This window comes from Oncorhynchus gorbuscha, linkage group LG13 (genome assembly GCF_021184085.1).
Source record: "Oncorhynchus gorbuscha isolate QuinsamMale2020 ecotype Even-year linkage group LG13, OgorEven_v1.0, whole genome shotgun sequence".
NCBI lineage: Eukaryota > Metazoa > Chordata > Actinopteri > Salmoniformes > Salmonidae > Oncorhynchus > Oncorhynchus gorbuscha.
In genome coordinates, this window is record NC_060185.1 from 76427270 (window position 1) to 76449549 (window position 22280).

General features: G+C 45.3%; 1 protein-coding gene across 1 annotated transcript in view; it reads left to right on the plus strand.

The window, feature by feature from the left end:
- LOC123993530 (GPI ethanolamine phosphate transferase 2-like) overlaps window positions 1–22280 on the plus strand; it is a 127124-nt gene that overhangs the window by 103392 nt on the left and 1452 nt on the right. Inside the window, exons 11-14 of the mRNA XM_046295779.1 lie at window positions 3610–3744; window positions 3937–4111; window positions 12730–12890; window positions 21676–22280. The exon at window positions 21676–22280 is cut by the window's right edge and continues 1452 nt beyond it. Of these exons, the coding sequence (XP_046151735.1) occupies window positions 3610–3744; window positions 3937–4111; window positions 12730–12890; window positions 21676–21889 (685 nt within the window). The 3' untranslated portion in view covers window positions 21890–22280. The remainder of the gene's footprint in view (window positions 1–3609; window positions 3745–3936; window positions 4112–12729; window positions 12891–21675) is intronic.

Genomic DNA, 22280 nt, shown 5'->3' on the forward strand with positions numbered 1-22280 from the left:
ACATCGACAGATTCTTTTAACTAGTGGGCTTGTGGATTCGAACCAGCAACCTGTCAAACCATCCACTCTTTGATTCCTCCGTATCCTCGCAGTTAAACAAGTTAGTCCCACAGCCATGCTTAGTATAAATCCGACAAGACCGGGATTTCCAGCCATGCTTAGTATAAATCCGACAAGACAGGGATTTCCAGCCATGCTTAGCATAAATCCGACAAGACAGGGATTTCCAGCCATGCTTAGTATAAATCCGACAAGACAGGGATTTCCAGCCATGCTTAGCATAAATCTGACAAGACTGGGATTTCCAGCCGTGCTTAGCATAAATCTGACAAGACTGGGATTTCCAGCCATGCTTAGCATAAATCTGACAAGACTGGGATTTCCAGCCATGCTTAGCATAAATCCGACAAGACAGGGATTTCCAGCCATGCTTAGCATAAATCTGACAAGACTGGGATTTCCAGTTGTGCTTAGCATAAATCTAACAAGACTGGGATTTCCAGTCATGCTTAGCATAAATCTGACAAGACTGGGATTTCCAGTTGTGCTTAGCATAAATCTAACAAGACTGAGATTTCCAGTCATGCTTAGCATAAATCTGACAAGACTGGGATTTCCAGTCGTGCTTAGCATAAATCTGACAAGACTGGGATTTCCAGTCGTGCTTAGCATAAATCTGACAAGACTGGGATTTCCAGCCACGCTTAGCATAAATCCAACAGGAAGAGGATTTCCAGTCATGCTTAGCATAAAAGCCAAAAAGGATTCTCTCCACATCTAATTGTGTCTGGATAAAAAATGTGAATAATATAAACGCGAGAGCTGCAGCTAGCACAACTCCAGGGTTAGAAGGAACTGCTTGCCATTCATCTGAGGGACGAGGGTTGCAATAAAAAAAAACTGAATTAATAATACATTGGCAACACCTGCTTGACTCCCTCTCCTAGTGAACTAGACCCTTATTCCACTCCTATCACTCCAGGCTCCTTAAAACTCAAGGATGTTTGGTCCCTTTGGGGGACACGCTGTCAGTCTAGTCATATTTGACGAGAAGGCGGCCCTGTTTGTAAGGCTGATTAGTGTCTGGAAGATTGACGGTTTCTTCTTTCTATTTCCTTGTTGAATTTGTCTAAATTAATGGGGGTTGAGTGTTTAACTTTTATCGACACTTTGTTCATTTAGGAAGTGAGGTTCACCTGGTGACGGCTTTCCCAGCGGGCAAAACAGGTTTATATAACATCATAAAAGCTGTTTTGCTCTTGTCATTTCAACATGTTTTGCCCGCTAGTTAAGCGTGGTTTTATTGATAATGAGCTGTAACCTCATTCTCCTCTGCCTCTCCTTCCCTAGATACAGTAGCTAGCAGTAACAACTGCTGCAGCACCGAAATCCATGGTATTTTTAGTTTGTTTAGGTTCATGTTTATTCACTAGCTGGTAGTTTGTCAGTGCTCATTTTCATATTCTTATCCATGCTTCTCTCTATCTCTCTCTCTTACACACACACACACACACACACACACACACACACACACACACACACACACACACACACACACACACACACACACACACACACACACACACACACACACACACACACACACACACACACACACACACACACACACACACACACACACACACACAAAGAGAGGCAGATATTGTACTAAGGTGTGAGGGGGTGTGGAGGGTGGGGGCTGGGCGGTCTGTTTGCTGTTTGGCAGACTGACTGTCTGCACTCTCTCTCCTAAGGCTTCTCACACTAAAAACTCCTGACTTCTGTTCACACAACCCTGTCTCCATGGTTACGTGCCAGGAGGCTACGTGTCGTCTCCCGTTGTCGTACCTTTTCCCAATGAGTGAAGACATAGAAAATGTTGTGCGTTCCATAAGAACAGGCACAGGAATCAGGATCATTCACCCGTATGTTTTTTAGTCAAAGCACATGTCCTTGTGTCTTCTGCTATGTCTAACACACATATGTATGTGTATCCACGTTAACTTGATTCAAAAGCCCAGGGAGCTGACTTTTATTGATCTTTCTTTGCTTTTTTTTACCAGGTTAGTGGTGTTTGTCTGAATTTCTGAAGTGAGTAACAGTGTAGTTCTCTCTGTCATAATAAGAGGGGCTCTGTGTGATGACTGTCTGTGTACTTACCACCATCATATCAGTTTCTGGATTGGCTTGCCTTTCAACTCCCCAACCTATCTAGAATCCAGATGTATTGTATCTTGTGTACAGGGAGCTTGCTCAGGTCTTAGTGTGTAAATGCTACGGGCAAATAGCCATTGTCAAGACTTTAAAAAGTATGGAATTGTACGCTACAGTCTGATGAAGGTCTGGACTTCTTGAACTTCATGGATACAAGGTATATACATACGGTATGAAAATAGGCTATGCCTAGCAAGATAGACCAAAAACATCTCAACTATAACAATAAAAAGAAAATACCATCAGTACTCACATGAACTATGAATCAGTCATCTCCTCACAAGAATTGCTGCAAACAAGAAAGGTTGAGGTGTTGAAAATGTATCCGTTAGCTTGGGGAAAAGTCTGGATTTTTATTATCTGAATTGTGCAAGCTCACTTTGTAAGATCTCAACACATTGTTTTGGGTTAGTAAGTCAACATATCTTTTCCCACTACTGGGCCTCATTTTCCAGGTTTGAGCAGAGTATACTTAGCTCTACTCACCTCCCCTTTATGCTGTCAAATGGAGACTTGACCTTATCTATCCGTGTTCTTTTCCTGTGGGCCCACGAGAGAAAGCACTCATAAATAAATAAACTTCTCACGTCTCTCCATGGAGATAACTGATGTCTAGTGAGGCACGAAATGGCTGCCTTCTTTACCGAGATGGGGCTGTTTTGAAAGGGGAACTGCAGATTTTTTAAAATCCATTATTTTACCAGGTAAGTTGACTGAGAACACGTTCTCATTTACAGCAACAACCTGGGGAATAGTTACAGGGGAGAGGAGGGGGATGAATGAGCCCCCCCTGGGAATGAATGAGCCCCCCCTGGGAATTATTAGGTGACCATGATGGTTTGAGGGCCAGATTGGAAATTTAGCCAGGACACCACGGTTAACACCACCACAAGTGCCATGGGATCTTTAATTACCAGGACCCCCGTTTAACATCCCATCCGAAAGACGGCACCCTACACAGGGCAGTGTCCAATCACTGCCCTGGGGCATTGGGATATTTTTTAGACCAGTGGAAAGAGTGCCTCCTACTGGCCCTCCAACACCATTTCCAGCAGCATCTGGTGTCCCATCCAGGAACTGACCAGGACCAACCCTGCTTAGCATCAGAAGCCAGCCAGCAGTGGTATGCAGGGTGGTATCCTGCTGGCCAATGCAGGTTGAAGGTGTTTCTGTATTATTTAAGGTTTTGTAACTGCAACACAGCAGAAAAATAACTGACAAAACAAGTTACATCAACAAAGTAAGACAATAAAGTGAAACTAATTCAAATCTGAACTGGACCTGGGGCTACTAACAGGTTATTGGGCATTCAGATGGAGTGGCCAGCCCTTGGACACTTGAGTTCCTTGAACAATGTTTTAAACAGGCTAACCACTTCATCTCTTTTCTCCTCAGGGGGACCGTGGAGGCACGCTTTGTGTATGTCTTCGTTCTGGGCATCCTCTTCACGGGCTCCAAGGACCTGTTGCGGTCCCAGGTCATCACAGCCGATGCCAGGCTGAAGAGCAGGGGCTTATGGGAAATCTACAGGTAGGTAGACTACATGGCAAATAGCTTAGAGAATAGAGAGGCGGGCTAGCAATTGGTAGGTGGCAAGTTTGAATCCTGTGTACATTGTTTTATTCAACCTTTATTGAACCATGCATGTCAGCTTAGAACCACTTATTTGTCTTATTTACTCATTAAGCATAGTTATTGGACAATAAAGTAATCTTCTTATAGTGGTGTGGTTCTGTTGGTGGCCCTGTTGTTCCGAGCCCACAACCTGCCGGTGCTGTGCTGCTGTTTGCTGGTCCAGACTTTGATGGCCCAGTTCATCTGGAAGAAGCTCCACTACGACGCTGCACAGACCACCATCATGCACTACTGGTTTGGACAGGCCTTCTTCTACTTCCAGGTAAGGGACCGTTAGATGAGGGGGATCTGCACTCCCCCCAAAATATTTAAATGCATGAGGAAAAAAACTATTAAATATCTTATTTTGAGTGCAAAGCAGACACAGCAGATGAAGTCCTTTTCTAAATGAAGTTGTGAATGAGGTACAGTTGAAGTCAGAAGTTTACATACACCTTAGCCAATTACATTTAAACTCTGTTTTTCACAATTCCTGACGTTTAATCTGAGTAAAAATTCACTGTTTTAGGGCAGTTAGGATCACCACTTTATTTTAAAGTGAAATGTCGGAATAATAGAAGAGAGTCATTTATTTCAGCTTTTATTTATTTCATCACATTCCCAGTGGGTCAGAAGTTTACATCCACTCAATTAGTATTTGTTAGCATTGCCTTTAATTTGTTTAACTTGGGTCAAACATTTCGGATAGCCTTCCACAAGCTTCCCACAATAAGTTGGGTGAATGTTGTCCCGTTCCTCCTGACAGGTGGTGTAACTGAGTCGGATTTGTAGGCTTCCTTGTTTGCACACGCTTTTTCAGTTCTGCCCACAAATGTTCTATAGGATTGAGGTCAGAGATTTGTGAGGGCCACTCCAATACCTTGACTTTGTTGTCCTTAAGGCATTTTGCCACAACTTTGGAAGTATGCTTGGGGTCATTGTCCATTTGGAAGACCCATTTGCGACTAAGCTTTAACTTCCTGACTGATGTCTTGAGATGTTGCTTTAATATATCCACGTAATTTCCCTACCTCATGATGCCATCTATTTTGTGAAGTGCACTAGTCCCTCCTGTAGCAAAGCACCCCCACAACATGATGCTGCCACCCACGTGCTTCACGGTTGGGATGGTGTTTTTCGGCTTGCAAGCCTCTTTTTCCTCCAAACATAACGATGGTCGTTATGGCCAAACAGTTCTATTTTTGTTTCATCATACCAGAGGACATTTCTCCAGAAAGTATGATCTTTGTCCCATGTGTAGTTGCAAACCGTAGTCTGGCTTTTTTATGGCAGTTTTATAGCAGTGGCTTCTTCCTTGCTGAGAGACCTTTTAGGTTATGTCGATATAGGACTTGTTTTACTGTGGATATAGATACTTTTGTACCTGTTTCCTCCAGCATCTTCACAAGGTCCTTTGCTGTTGTTCTGGGATTGATTTGCACTAGCTAGCCCGGCCAGAGCACCTGTGCTTACCACCGTAGCATACTCCTGGGCTACAATACCCAGGCCCACGACCGGTCTATCGATGTCACCGCATGAAGAGGAATAAACAGACTCACCCCATCGCGACGTCCCCCAAAGGCTAACTCTCTAGCCCTTGCTATCTCCTTGCTTGCTAATTCAGCCTGCTAACTGCTAGCTTGTTTAGCCCTGGTCCGCTAACTGCTACCTTGTTTACCCCCGGCCTGCTAACTGTTAGCTTGTCAGCACAGGCCTGCTAACCGTCTGTATCGCCGCGTCCCAAACACTCACTGGACCCATATTTACTTTCTATCTCTTTCAGATTTTTAATTTGTTTATTCCTTCTGGAAACCTGCCTCACCCAATGGGATACGGAATCGCTATTATTTTTAATTTTTAGAACACACTCAAGAACCTCCAGAAGCTAACCAGCTAACTAGCTATAAGCTATTTAGTCATTATTAGTTTTTTAACCTGGACAACACTCGCCAGTCCAGCTTCCCTTCCCCATCCACCGCTGCCCCCTGGACACTGATCACTTGGCTACATAGCTGATGCACGCTGGACTGTCCATTAATCACGGTACTCCATTCTGCTTGCTTGTTTTATCTGTCAGCCCCGTTGCCTAGTCAATGCCATTTTACCTGCTGTTGTTGTGCTAGCTGATTAGCTGTTGTTGTCTCACCTACTGTTTTAGCTAGCTTTCCCAATTCAACACCTGTGATTACTGTATGCCTCGCTGTATGTCTCTCTCAAATGTCAATATGCCTTGTATACTGTTGCTCAGGTTAGTTATCATTGTTTTATTTCACAATGGAGCCCCTCGTACCACTCTTCATACCCCTGATACCTCCTTTGTCCCACCTCCCACACATGCGGTGACCTCACCCATTACAACCAGCATGTCCAGAGATACAACCTCTCTCATCATCACCCAGTGCCTGGGCTTACCTCCGCTGTACCCGCACCCCACCATACCCCTGTCTGCACATTATGCCCTGAATATATTCTACCATGCCCAGAAACCTGCTCCTCTAATTCTCTGTCCCCAACGCTCTAGGCGACCAGTTTTGATAGCTTTTAGCCGCACACTCATACTACTCCTTCTCTGTTCCGCGGGTGATGTGGAGGTAAACCCAGGCCCTGCATGTCCCCAGGCACCCTCATTTGTTGACTTCTGTGATCGAAAAAGCCTTGGTTTCATGCATGTCAACATCAGAAGCCTCCTCCCTAAGTTTGTTTTACTCACTGCTTTAGCACACTCTGCTAACCCTGATGTCCTTGCCGTGTCTGAATCCTGGCTCAGGAAGGCCACCAAAAATTCAGAGATTTCCATACCCAACTATAACATTTTCCGTCAAGATAGAACTGCCAAAGGGGGAGGAGTTGCAGTCTACTGCAGAGATAGCCTGCAAAGTAATGTCATACTTTCCAGGTCCATACCCAAACAGTTCGAACTACTAATTTTGAAAATTACTCTCTCCAGAAATAAGTCTCTCACTGTTGCCGCCTGCTACCGACCCCCTCAGCTCCCAGCTGTGCCCTGGACACCATTTGTGAATTGATCGCCCCCCATCTAGCTTCAGAGTTTGTTCTGTTAGGTGACCTAAACTGGGATATGCTTAACACCCCGGCAGTCCTACAATCTAAGCTAGATGCCCTCAATCTCACACAAATCATCAAGGAACCCACCAGGTACAACCCTAACTCTGTAAGCAAGGGCACCCTCATAGACGTCATCCTGACCAACTGGCCCTCCAAATACACCTCCGCTGTCTTCAACCAGGATCTCAGCGATCACTGCCTCATTGCCTGTATCCGCTACGGAGCCGCAGTCAAACGACCACCCCTCATCACTGTCAAACGCTCCCTAAAACACTTCTGTGAGCAGGCTTTTCTAATCGACCTGGCCCGGGTATCCTGGAAGGACATTAACCTCATCCCGTCAGTTGAGGATGCCCGGTCATTTTTTTAAAGTAACTTCCTCACCATTTTAGATAAGCATGCTCCGTTCAAAAAATGCAGAACTAAGAACAGATACAGCCCTTGGTTCACTCCAGACCTGACTGCCCTCGACCAGCACAAAAACATCCTGTGGCGGACTGCAATAGCATCGAACAGTCCCCGCGATATGCAACTGTTCAGGGAAGTCAGAGGGAAGCGAAGAACCAATACACGCAGTCAGTCAGGAAAGCTAAGGCCAGCTTCTTCAGGCAGAAGTTTGCATCCTGTAGCTCCAACTCCAAAAAGTTCTGGGTCACTGTGAAGTCCATGGAGAACAAGAGCACCTCCTTCCAGCTGCCCACTGCACTGAGGCTAGGTAACAAGATCACCACCGATAAATCCATGATTATCGAAAACTTCAACAAGCATTTCTCAACGGCTGGCCATGCCTTCCGCCTGGCTACTCCAACCTCGGCCAACAGCTCTGCCCCCCCCGCAGCTCCTCGCCCAAGCCTCTCCAGGTTCTCCTTTACCCAAATCCAGATAGCAGATGTTCTGAAAGAGCTGCAAAACCTGGACCCGTATAAATCAGCTGGGCTTGACAATCTGGACCCTCTATTTCTCAAACTATCCGCTGCCATTGTAGCAACCCCTATTACCAGCCTGTTCAACCTCTCTTTCATGTCGTCTGAGATCCCCAAGGATTGGAAAGCTGCCGCAGTCATCCCCCTCTTCAAAGGGGGAGACACCCTAGACCCAAACTGTTACAGACCTATATCCATCCTGCCCTGCCTATCTAAGGTCTTTGAAAGCCAAGTCAACAAACAGGTCACTGACCATCTCGAATCCCACCATACCTTCTCCGCTGTGCAATCTGGTTTCCGAGCCGGTCACGGGTGCAACTCAGCCTCACTCAAGGTACTAAACGATATCATAATAGCCATCGATAAAAGACAGTACTGTGCAGCCGTCTTCATCGACCTTGCCAAGGCTTTCGACTCTGTCAATCACCATATTCTTATCGGCAGACTCAGTAGCCTCGGTTTTTCGGATGACTGCTTTGCCTGGTTCACCAATTACTTTGCAGACAGAGTTCAGTGTGTCAAATCGGAGGGCATGCTGTCCGGTCCTCTGGCAGTCTCTATGGGGGTGCCACAGGGTTCAATTCTCGGGCCGACTCTTTTCTCTGTATATATCAATGATGTTGCTCTTGCTGCGGGCGATTCCCTGATCATTTACATTTACATTTTACATTTAAGTCATTTAGCAGACGCTCTTATCCAGAGCGACTTACAAATTGGTGCATTCACCTTATGACATCCAGTGGAACAATCACTTTACAATAGTGCATCTAAATCTTAAAGGGGGGGGGTGAGAGGGATACTTATCCTATCCTAGGTATTCCTTGAAGAGGTGGGGTTTCAGGTGTCTCCGGAAGGTGGTGATTGACTCCGCTGTCCTGGCGTCGTGAGGGAGTTTGTTCCACCATTGGGGGGGCCAGAGCAGCGAACAGTTTTGACTGGGCTGAGCGGGAGCTGTACTTCCTCAGTGGTAGGGAGGCGAGCAGGCCAGAGGTGGATGATCGCAGTGCCCTTGTTTGGGTGTAGGGCCTGATCAGAGCCTGGAGGTACTGAGGTGCCGTTCCCCTCACAGCTCCGTAGGCAAGCACCATGGTCTTGTAGCGGATGCGAGCTTCAACTGGAAGCCAGTGGAGAGAACGGAGGAGCGGGGTGACGTGAGAGAACTTGGGAAGGTTGAACACCAGACGGGCTGCGGCGTTCTGGATGAGTTGAAGGGGTTTAATGGCACAGGCAGGGAGCCCAGCCAACAGCGAGTTGCAGTAATCCAGACGGGAGATGACAAGTGCCTGGATTAGGACCTGTGCCGCTTCCTGTGTGAGGCAGGGTTGTACTCTGCGGATGTTGTAGAGCATGAACCTACAGGAACGGGCCACCGCCTTGATGTTGGTTGAGAACGACAGGGTGTTGTCCAGGATCACGCCAAGGTTCTTAGCGCTCTGGGAGGAGGACACAATGGAGTTGTCAACCGTGATGGCGAGATCATGGAACGGGCAGTCCTTCCCCGGGAGGAAGAGCAGCTCCGTCTTGCCGAGGTTCAGCTTGAGGTGGTGATCCGTCATCCACACTGATATGTCTGCCAGACATGCAGAGATGCGATTTGCCACCTGGTCATCAGAAGGGGGAAAGGAGAAGATTAGTTGTGTGTCGTCAGCATAGCAATGATAGGAGAGACCATGTGAGGTTATGACAGAGCCAAGTGACTTGGTGTATAGCGAGAATAGGAGAGGGCCTAGAACAGAGCCCTGGGGAACACCAGTGGTGAGAGCGCGTGGTGAGGAGACAGATTCTCGCCACGCCACCTGGTAGGAGCGACCTGTCAGGTAGGACGCAATCCAAGCGTGGGCCGCTCCGGAGATGCCCAACTCGGAGAGGGTGGAGAGGAGGATCTGATGGTTCACAGTATCGAAGGCAGCCGATAGATCTAGAAGGATGAGAGCAGAGGAGAGAGAGTTAGCTTTAGCAGTGCGGAGCGCCTCCGTGATACAGAGGAGAGCAGTCTCAGTTGAATGACTAGTCTTGAAACCTGACTGATTTGGATCAAGAAGGTCATTCAGAGAGAGATAGCGGGAGAGCTGGCCAAGGACGGCACGTTCAAGAGTTTTGGAGAGAAAAGAAAGTTTACGCAGACAACACCATTCTATATACTTTTGGCCCGTCATTGGACACTGTGCTATCTAACCTCCAAACGAGCTTCAATGCCATACAACACTCCTTCCGTGGCCTCCAACTGCTCTTAAACGCTAGTAAAACAAAATGCATGCTTTTCATCCGATCGCTGCCTGCACCCGCATGCCCGACTAGCATCACCACCCGGGATGGTTCCGACCTTGAATATGTGGACATCTATAATTACCTAGGTGTCTGGCTAGACTGCAAACTCTCCTTCCAGACTCATATCAAACATCTCCAATCGAAAATCAAATCAAGAGTCGGCTTTCTATTCCGCAACAAAGCCTCCTTCACTCACGCCGCCAAGCTTACCCTAGTAAAACTGACTATCCTACCGATCCTCGACTTCGGCGATGTCATCTTCAAAATTGCTTCCAACACTCTACTCAGCAAACTGGATGCAGTTTATCACAGTGCCATCCGTTTTGTCACTAAAGCACCTTATACCACCCACCACTGCGACTTGTATGCTCTAGTCGGCTGGTCCTCACTACATATTCGTCACCAGACCCACTGGCTCCAGGTCATCTACAAGTCCATGCTAGGTAAAGCTCCACCTTATCTCAGTTCACTGGTCACGATGGCAACACCCATCCGTAGCACGCGCTCCAGCAGGTGTATCTCACTGATCATCCCTAAAGCCAACACCTCATTTGGCCGCCTTTCGTTCCAGTACTCTGCTGCCTGTGACTGGAACGAATTGCAAAAATCGCTGAAGTTGGAAACTTTTATCTCCCTCACCAACTTCAAACATCAGCTATCTGAGCAGCTAACCAATCGCTGCAGCTGTACATAGTCTATTGGTAAATAGCCCACCCATTTTCACCTACCTCATCCCCACACTGTTTTTATTTATTTACTTTTCTGCTCTTTTGCACACCAATATCTCTACCTGTACATGACCATCTGATCATTTATCACTCCAGTGTTAATCTGCAAAATTGTAATTATTCGCCTACCTCCTCATGCCTTTTGCACACAATGTATATAGACTCCCCTTTTTTCTACATTGTTTACTCCATGTGTAACTCTGTGTTGTCTGTTCACACTGCTATGCTTTATCTTGGCCAGGTCGCAGTTGCAAATGAGAACTTGTTCTCAACTAGCCTACCTGGTCAAATAAAGGTGAAATAAAAAATAAAAAAAATATTTGCATCAAAGTACGTTAATCTCTAGGAGACTGAACGCGTCTCCTTCCTGAGCGGTATGTTGGCTGCGTGGTCCCATGGTGTTTATACTGGCATACTATTGTTTGTACAGCTGAACGTGGTACCTTCAGGCATTTGGAAATTGCTCCCAAGGATGAACCAGTCTTGTTGAGGTCTACGCCTGACCCACTGGAATTGTGATCTGTCTGTAAACCATTTTTGGAAAAGTTACTTGTCATGCACAAAGTAGATGTCCTAACTGACTTGCCAACTATAGTTTGTTATCAAGAAATTTGTGGAGTGGTATGTGTATGTAAAGTGTATGCTAAGTGTATGTAAACTTCTGACTTCAACTCTGTGTGTAGGTCTTCTAGATTTCCTCATGTCGTTCTGTTTCAGTGAACATAATCAAGTGTACAATTATATTTTGCTGTCACAATACCTAACATCCCGAGAGACACACACACACACACACACACACACACACACACACACACACACACACACACACACACACACACACACACACACACACACACACACACACACACACACACACACACACACACACACACACACACACACACACACACAGCCCCAGTGTTCACCAGATAAAACATTTTCTGGCGTCCCTGAATTCCTCCAACCCCTTGATTTAGTCACTTTGTTACCACTCTCAGGTCATTATGAAGGGGTCAGGAATGACCAATTACCACTTTAGGTGCCCATGCATGAAATTATTGACCCTGGTTAATGGTTAGTCTCAACAAAGCTGTAAACCAGCCCTACTGTAGGCCAAGCTGAGCAGTCCAATGTCCTAAAACTCCTATTGTAGCCACTCCATGGTCGGCCCTGTGGAACATACATGATTCAATAGTTTAATTGATCCACTAAAATATGGTGTTGAGTTTGTCCATTGGAGGGTGGCTTAGTCAGGCTCTTTGACAGAATGGGTCCTTTCACACGCATGAGCACGCATGCACTCACTCCATCCATCCACCCCTCCAGGCAAGAGAGAGGGCAGCTAGTGGCCCTCATCAGCCGGTGAATTAATTCAGCTCCCGCGGCAATCGAGAAAGCTCTTCCATCACACCTGAGCCCTCGTCAGGAAATGGAAAGGGGAATGAGAGACTGGGCCAAAAACAGTGGGGAGGAGAGACAAGGTGGAGGGGAGTTTTTACACCATCACTGCAGCCCTTACAAGGCCAGTGAGGTGACAAGTTCTGAATAGCTACCTGCTAAGTGGAGGAGCATGCAGGAGACCGACACATTTTAATAGTTTCAGCTTCTGACTCCTTTTGAAAGTTAACATTGAGTGTATTCCGTAATCTTCATATATTAATTTTTCCCAAGGTTAAGTTAGATGTAGTTAGTGAAGTTAGCAAACTTAGTTAGCTACGTTACCCAACATAGCTACATTTTGTTAAACAGTCACATTAGCTAATGTATTTAGCTACACTAGCTACTGTATGTTAGCTACTTTAGCTAACTATGCCACATTATTTAACTACTACGTTAGCTAAGTAAGCTAAGGCTAGGTGTGAGAATGAAGCTTAATAAAACGGACATCTTCTGTTTGGCTGGCTGTTTGTCTGTAGGGGAACTCCAACAGCATTGCCACGGTTGACATCTCGGTGGGCTTCGTGGGACTGGAGAGCTACGTAGAGGCCCCAGCTTTCTTCCTCACCGCCCTCAGCACGTATGCCGGGCCCCTGCTCTGGGCTGCCCACCTGGTTTGCTACCTCAGCTCAGAGAAGAGGTCAGTTACTTTACACTCAGCCCCCTCACACCAGTAAGTGTCATTAGTGATGATACATTCATAAGCTAATTCATTCGAACATTCACAGCCCAGGTACCAGCTAACCATGGGTTTATCTTTTGAGCTTGTTTGTCTTACTGTAGCAGACCAATGATGAAGTAGAAGATTTGATAGATTGAAAGCCTTGAAACAGATGATTTAGTGCAGGGAGGACATCCACGTACTCACAACATGATGATTTAGTGCAGGGGGGACGTCCACGTACTTACAACATGATTATTTAGTGCAGGGAGGACGTCCACGTACTCACAACATGATGATTTAGTGCAGGGAGGACGTCCACGTACTCACAACATGATGATTTAGTGCAGGGAGGACGTCCACGTACTCACAACATGATGATTTAGTGCAGGGAGGACGTCCACGTACTCACAACATGATGATTTAGTGCAGGGAGGACGTCCACGTACTCACAACATGATGATTTAGTGCAGGGAGGACGTCCACGTACTCACAACATGATGATTTAGTGCAGGGAGGACGTCCACGTACTCACAACATGATGATTTAGTGCAGGGAGGACGTCCACGTACTCACAACATGATGATTTAGTGCAGGGAGGACGTCCACGTACTCACAACATGATGATTTAGTGCAGGGGGGGCGTCCACGTACTCACAACATGATGATTTAGTGCAGGGGGGGCGTCCACGTACTCACAACATGATGATTTAGTGCAGGGAGGATGTCCACGTACTCACAACATGATGATTTAGTGCAGGGAGGACGTCCACGTACTCACAACATGATGATTTAGTGCAGGGAGGACGTTCACGTACTCACAACATGATGATTTAGTGCAGGGAGGATGCCCATGTACTCACAGGTAGCCTAGTGGTTAGAGCGTTGGACCAGTAATCGAAAGGTTGCTAAATCGAATCCCCTAGCTGACAAGGTAAAAATCTGTTGTTCTGCCCCTGAACAAGGCAGTTAACCCACTGTTCCTAGACCCTCATTGTAAATAAGAATTTGATCTTAAATGACTTGCCTAGTTAAAGGTTGAATTACATTTTTTTTAATTGTGCAGGGAGGGCCCTGTCCATGTACTCACAACATTGATTCGGCCTAAAACAAGAGGCTGGTGAAACTTTCCAGTTATTCAATTGTTCATGAATGGAATTTCAACTGATTTACGGAACTGGAATGGAAACTGATTTGAGCACTTACCGTACCATAATACATAAAGACAAAAGAGGACAGTAACCCAACAGAGCACAGTAACCCAACAGAGAACAGTATATTCTTCCCGTCTAGCATGAGACTGTGTCTGTTCACACTGCTATGCTTTATCTTGGCCAGGTCGCAGTTGCAAATGAGAACCTGTTCTCAACTAGCCTACCTGGTTAAATAAAGGTGAAAAAAATAATAATAATTTAAAAAAAAAACTGCAGTGTGTAATTTTTGGGACAGGATCATAATGCAATGACAACGCCTTGGCCACATGCCAATTTATTTTGGATTCAAAACAGCAGCGCTGCAAGCTACCCCTGGATGTTATTTGGAAATGCTTGATCCGGGAACACTTTGTACATCGTTTTAACGCTTGCACCCCTAATTGATTGTCTCATTAATTCATTTGATTCCGGCAACAAGTTAGCCACCTAGAGCACAATTCAAAGAGCATAAAATAAAAGAAGGTGATTATTAATACATGAGATAAGTGTTGCTACCCCGAGTCTTGAATGTACATTACAGTATGAATCACAGCACTATAAGCTAACAGTTATGGAATGGAAAAAAGAAGGGGTGGAGGATGTGGTTAATATCAAAAAGCTGTTTGTGGGTGGGTGTTTTTTTTCTTCTTTCAAGGGGCTTCTAAGAATCTTTGTTACTGGCATCTAATTCCAATTAGGTTGAGTGATAACTAGCTCCGAAATGCAGCCGAAGCAGATCGTAAAGCCTAGTCCAACATGGGAGACCCCTTCTCCTAATTGCACGCCAGCGTTTCAATAATTGATGAAAACGACCACTTTGAAGTCCTGCTCTTGGAGAGGGAAAAAGGGAATTGTGAACACACATATACTTACACTCATAAGTTTGGACACACCTACTTATTCAAGGGTTTTTCTTTATTTTTCTACATGTAGAATAATATTGAAGACATCAAAACTATAAAATAAAACATATGGAATCATGTTGTAACCAAAAAAGTGTTAAACAAATAATTAAAATAACCACCCTTTGCCTTGATGACAGCTTTGCTCACTCTTGGCATTCTCTCAACCAGCTTCACAAGGAATGCTTTTCCAGCAGCCTTGAAGGACTTCTCACATATGCTGAACACTTGTTGGTAGCTTTTCCTTCATTCTGCAGTCTAACACATCACAAACCATCTCAATTGGGTTGAGGTTGGGTGATTGTGGAGGCCAGATCATCTGATCCATCACTCTCCTGGGTCAAATAGCCTGGAGGTGTGTTTTGGGTCATTATCCTGTTGAAAAACAAAGGATAGTTCCACTAATCGCAAACCAGATGGGATGGAGTATTGCTTCAGAATGCTGTGGTAGCCATGCTGGTTAAGTGTGCCTTGAATTCTAAATAAATCACTGACAGTGTCACCAGCAAAGTACCCCAACAACATCACACCCCCTGCTCCATGCTTCACAGAGGGAACCACACACATTGAGATCATCTGTTCGCCTACTCTGCATGTCACAAAGTCACGGCGGTTAGAACCAAAAATCCCAAATTTTGACTCATCAGACCAAAAGACAGATTTACACCAGGCTAATGTCCATTGCTCGTGACTAACCATCATGTCTTAAAGTAATGATGCATTGTCATTTCTCTTTGCTTATTTGAGCTGTTCTTGCGATAATATGGACTTGGTCTTTTACCAAATAGGGCTATGTTCTGTATACCACCCCTACCTCGTCAGAACACAACGGATCAGCTCAAACGCATTAACAAGTAAAGAAATTCCACAAATGAACTTTTAACAAGGAACACCTGTTATTTGAAATGCGTCCCAGGTGATTACCTCATGAAGCTGGTTGAGAGAATGCCAAGAGTGTGCAAAGCTGTCATCAAGACAAAGGGTAACTTATTTGTGGAATCTAAAATCTAAAATATATTTAGATTTGTTTGACACAGTTTTGGTTACTACATGATTCCATATGTGTTATTTCACAGTTTTGATGACTATTCTACAATGTAAAAACAAATGGCAAAATAAAGAAAAACCCTTGAATGAGTAGGTGTGTCCAAACTTTTGACTGGTACTGTACATGCATTCACACACATTAATTAAAGCAGAGAAATGGGTAGAATTGTCTGTCACATCATCCCCTCTTTGACTTAGCATCATAGTGCGGATGCAGGAGAACATTCCAAATCCCATTACTCCCTGTCTCGCCCCTTGGGAGTCTGCTTCTATGTCACCGAGTTGCGTGCCGCTATGTCACGAAATGTCACCATTTGCATATCTGGGGTGGCTTTTAGGACCACCCGTGGTTCTGGTGTCAAGTCAAGGACAGTCAGTTGTGCCCCGCTAACAAGAGCCACTCATATGTTGACCATTTTTGTTCTACGATGATGTTGTCTGTGTCAGATCGTAACTGTGGCCAAGTTGAGACTGGTCACCTTCTCAGTTGACGGCCCTCTTCTTTATTTTAATCAATAATATTAACGACAGGTAGTTTGTTGGTTTGTTAACTGTGAAGTTCAGCCTCGGGGACCTCATCAAACCCCCTACGTCAGCCTGTCATTTTTTATCCCTTACATATGCTCTTGCAGGAAGCCAGTTCAAGTAAAGTCCCATATTTGTAACACTGTCATAAACCAATTGATTCATCTGAGGAAACGTGCCTCACACAATCCATCCCCTCTGAGTATCTCATACATAATACGAGCAGACCGAGATTTGTAAATTCTCATTATTCATGTCCACATCCTCCATCCCCACCATCCAGCTCTGCAGTTTTCCACCAGAATGGCCCCACTCACAAAGTGCAGTTTGAGACGTCTGCGTGATAAATGAACCTCTTAAGTAGTCTGACACAATGCAGCTCATTTATAATGCACTATGCCCCATCAGCATCCACACCACAGAACCAAATAATGGAAATGGGCTTTGATCAATACCTCCCTTGTCGGGAAACCCTAAAACCACAGGGGAAGATACAACTAAAGTTTTCATTGCTGTTGAATAGGATCTGTCTAGGGCCATGTTTTCACCGGGATAAAAGTGTTCCAAAGTAGTCAAAGCAAACAACGAGAATTCAATAACCCCCTTTCCCAACATTTGCTACTGCAGTTCAAACATATATCCTGGTCAAATCTGTGCAGACTGCACCCAGAAATGGGAAAATACATGTGGTGCAAACGCATGGGCTGTGTTTTTGAGTGTCAAAAGGGGACAATTCTCAAATGCTCCAGAGCTTTATAGGTGGTATCCCTTGACGCACATCCTGTATCCCACACTCCTTTACAGGCAGTCATCCCTTTTTAGTCCTGCTCCCTGGGTCATGATAGAGGGAGCGCACTGGATCAATACTAAAGCCAGCCCAAGAAGAGGACAGGAAGTAAAGGGAGAGTGGGTGGGTGTGGGACAGGCGTGAAGGTGCTTGACTAATGCCTGAACTCATTTCCAAAGAGGGGAATGCCCTTCAATTACTACCTCATCAGGGAGCTAGAGACCTTTGCCTAGGACAGGACATGAACAGACACCTAATTCGCCAGATGCCGGACAGGTCTCTCCTGCTGTAAAGGAACGGGGATGTATAGAGCTGAGAGACGTGATCTCCACAACAAAGACAAGACAAATGTCTTTCTACTGGTTATGTAGGCCTTTTATGTAATCATGTGTAGTTTTATTCATGTGCATTCCGTTAAAACGTAGATATTATGCATAATGAGTTGGATTAATCTGGATCCCTTGATTAATTACATATCTGTTGAATCAGGCCCCATTTGTGAGTAATGTGGCCTGTTCTGCATCACAACAGCATTGTAATAATTACATTGTTGTGGTTTGCTACACCAGCTGTGTGTGTCTTGGCAGACCGGAGCCACAGCTGAGCACACACACTCCCAGTGCAGTCAATGCTACCTGCTACATAGGCCGCTTGAGCAGAACAGCAACACATGCCTTGAGTGTATAGTCTCTGAAGAGTACACTACACCTAATACAGTAACTTGCGTCATACGCCTCTGGTGTAGGAGTAACAGAAAAAAGTGCCTTCAGAAAATATTCACACCCCTTGACTTTTTCCACATTTTGTTGTGTTACAGCCTGAATGTGCCTGAATTTAAAATGGATTACATTTAGATTTTGTCAATGGCCTACACATAATACCCAATAATGTCAAAGTGGACTGTTTTTACAAATGGTTACAAATTAATTAAAAAATGAAAAGCTGAAATGTCATGAGTCAATAAGTATTCAACCCATAAGTTCATGAGTAAAAGTGTGCTTAACTAGTCACATAATAAGTTGCATGGACTCGCTCTGTGTGCAATAATAATGTTTAACATGATTTTTGAATGACTACCTCATCTCTGTAACCCACACATACAGTGCTGTGAGAAAGTATTTGCCTTTCAGATCTTCAACCAAAATCTAATATTAGATAAAGGGAACATGAATGAACAAAATACAACAATTATTATTACATATTTATTATGCAACAGTTATGCTACACCCAATGCCCTGTGTGAAAAAGTAATTGCCCCCTTACACTTATTAACTGGTTGACACTGTGGAGGAATGTTGGCCCACTCTTCCATGTGGAACTACTTTAACTTAGCAACATTTGTGGGTTTTCAAGCGTCAATTGCTAGTTTCAAGTCCTACCACAACATCTCAATTGGGATTAGGTCTGGATTTTGGCCGTTTTCATGTAGTCGTGATTGTGTGTTTGGTATCAATGTCTTGCTGCATGACCCAGCTGAGCTTCAGCTCATAGGCGGATGGCCTGATATTCTCCTGTATCTCCTGATACAGAGCAGAATTCATATACAGGTATTACCAGTGTCCAACAGGGATCTATTATTTGTCCACTTCTCTCTTATACATGGCTCCCACTAAGAAAAATCATCTTTGAATATTGTGCCAGCTTCCACACCTATGCAGATGACATAGTTTAAAATGTATTTAGTGCTTGATCATGTTTAGATTCTAAACCCCATTGATTAGCTGTTCATATAGCATTGTCATTGTCAGAGTAAATGCTACAAATGTGAATGTTAGTTGATGTGAGCTAAAGAGATTTGCGATAAAACATCATACATTTCAGGTCCGGACCTTTGTTTCAATACTTTTCTTCTGGCCCAAAATGTGTGTGCTATGTGCATTGATAGCTGTTTGTGAGAGTGATATAGAAGGACACATTCAGTGTGTGTCGCTAAGTACAGTCATTTCTGTTGGCACCTACATGGGGGCTTGTGTGGGGACGCTCACTGATTATGCGAACACGCAGACAAACAAACCCACAGGTGTTTGATTCAACACCTACCCTAAATTACACTACCACCCACTGCCTTAGTGCAGCTCTAAGATAGCCTTTATTTGTTTGGGAGGGATAATTTCCCAGTCTTGAAATTCCTCACACAGAGTTTTGAGATTACCTGGCTACAGTTCCTCCTCCAGAGTTTTGAGATTACCTGGCTGCAGTTCCATCCCCAGAGTTTTGAGATTACCTAGCTGCAGTTCCATCCCCAGAGTTTTGAGATTACCTAGCTGCAGTTCCATCCCCAGAGTTTTGAAATTACCTAGCTGCAGTTCCATCCCCAGAGTTTTGAAATTACCTGGCTGCAGTTCCATCCCCAGAGTTTTGAGATTACCTGGCTGCAGTTCCTCCTCCAGAGTTTTGAGATTACCTGGCTGCAGTTCCTCCTCCAGAGTTTTGAGATTACCTGGCTGCAGTTCCTCCTCCAGAGTTTTGAGATTACCTGGCTGCAGTTCCTCCTCCAGAGTTTTGAGATTACCTGGCTGCAGTTCCATCCCCAGAGTTTTGAGATTACCTGGCTGCAGTTCCATCCCCAGAGTTTTGAGATTACCTGGCTGCAGTTCCTCCTCCAGAGTTTTGAGATTACCTGGCTGCAGTTCCTCCTCCAGAGTTTTGAGATTACCTGGCTGCAGTTCCATCCCCAGAGTTTTGAGATTACCTGGCTGCAGTTCCTCCTCCAGAGTTTTGAGATTACCTGGCTGCAGTTCCTCCTCCAGAGTTTTGAGATTACCTGGCTGCAGTTCCATCCCCAGAGTTTTGAGATTACCTGGCTGCAGTTCCATCCCCAGAGTTTTGAGATTACCTGGCTGCAGTTCCATCCCCAGAGTTTTGAGATTACCTGGCTGCAGTTCCATCCCCAGAGTTTTGAGATTACCTGGCTGCAGTTCCATCCCCAGAGTTTTGAGATTACCTGGCTGCAGTTCCTCCTCCAGAGTTTTGAGATTACCTGGCTGCAGTTCCTCCTCCAGAGTTTTGAGATTACCTGGCTGCAGTTCCTCCTCCAGAGTTTTGAGATTACCTGGCTGCAGTTCCTCCTCCAGAGTTTTGAGATTACCTGGCTGCAGTTCCTCCTCCAGAGTTTTGAGATTACCTGGCTGCAGTTCCATCCCCAGAGTTTTGAGATTACCTGGCTGCAGTTCCTCCTCCAGAGTTTTGAGATTACCTGGCTGCAGTTCCTCCTCCAGAGTTTTGAGATTACCTGGCTGCAGTTCCTCCTCCAGAGTTTTGAGATTACCTGGCTGCAGTTCCTCCTCCAGAGTTTTGAGATTACCTGGCTGCAGTTCCTCCTCCAGAGTTTTGAGATTACCTGGCTGCAGTTCCTCCTCCAGAGTTTTGAGATTACCTGGCTGCAGTTCCATCCCCAGAGTTTTGAGATTACCTGGCTGCAGTTCCTCCTCCAGAGTTTTGAGATTACCTGCTGCAGTTCCATCCCCAGAGTTTTGAGATTACCTGGCTGCTGTTCCTCCTCCAGAGTTTTGGGTTCACCTGGCTGCACTATCCCCGTCTGAATATGAGATGAACTGTGGCTCTGTTCAGACCGACAAAGGCATTGAAATGACTCAGAGGAGCTTTCAGATGCTGTGATTGAATGTGTATTTGTGCACATGTGTACTTGTGTGTGAAAGAGATCAAATGTGAAAGAGAGCGAGTATAAAAGGACAACATGCAAACAACTTGTACAGTTCTCTGTATTTCTGATTGTTTCGAATGAGAGACTGTGGGCAACCCTTTGAAGAGTGTGCAACTTGTTCTCCATCTCTGCCTTTCATTTGAATTGAAAGGCTGCCGTCGAAGGTCATATCCAGTACTTTCTACATGTGCTGGCATCTATCAGCCCTATCTAAATAGACAATGAGGTCAGGCTCTTTTCAGGGGTACTAAGGAGTCGATGTCAGGCTAATGCAACCGTAAGCATTGAGACAGACGAGATACAAGTTCTCAGGTTGAAAGGCTGATTGAAAGCATGTGCCTCAAGGCTAAGAGAGATGCATTAGGATTTGTCTGAGTCCAGGCCTCGGTTCAATAGCATTTGTTTTATATCAAATACTTTAGATGTGGAGGTTGAATGTACACGTGGTGTACTCAAATCTGTGTTTTAAAACGTGACCTATGAGATGCAAACCTTCAATCCTGCGATGTCTCATGCCGAATGCCATTTGTTTTGTCAGGTACAGTAGGCATTTGTTCTTTTGACTGCTGGTGACATCTGTTTTTCCATTCTTCTGATTGAAAGATAATCAATCTCTCTTCTTTCCCTTTTCTCCTCCTCTCTCCAGGAGCTCAGTGGCGGTCGGCCATGGATGCTACTGCTTGGCCCTTTTGCGGTCCGTGCCGGCGGCGGCCTACGTGGTGTTGGTCACGGCCCTGCGCTACCACCTCTTCATCTGGAGCGTCTTCTCACCCAAGTTGCTGTATGAGTCCATGCACACATTGCTCACCGCTGCAATTTGCCTCTTCTTCACCACCATGGAGCAGAGCCGCAGGCCCTAGGGAGCCCACGGCCCCTGAGGGCTCTCAACTTTCAGGAAGGGGTTAAGGAGAAGGGCAAAGACTCATGGGTAATGGTGGTCCTGATACTGTCCTAGTTGACTTCTGGATGCCCCACTCCTACACTCTGAAGGAGAAGGTGGGAATGTACTGTCCACTGCACTGGATTTCTAGGACTGCAGCATTCACTTGGGTGGCAGGTAGCCTAATGTTTAAGAGCGTTGGGCCAGTAACCGAAAGGTTGCTGGTTTGAATCCCTGAGCAAACTAGCTGAAAAATCTGTCAATGTACCCTTCAGCAAGGCACTTAACCCTAATTGCTCCTGTAAGTGGCTCTGGATAAGAGTGTCTGCTAAATTAATACAAAAATGTTCAAATTCACCTTTTGGTACGCA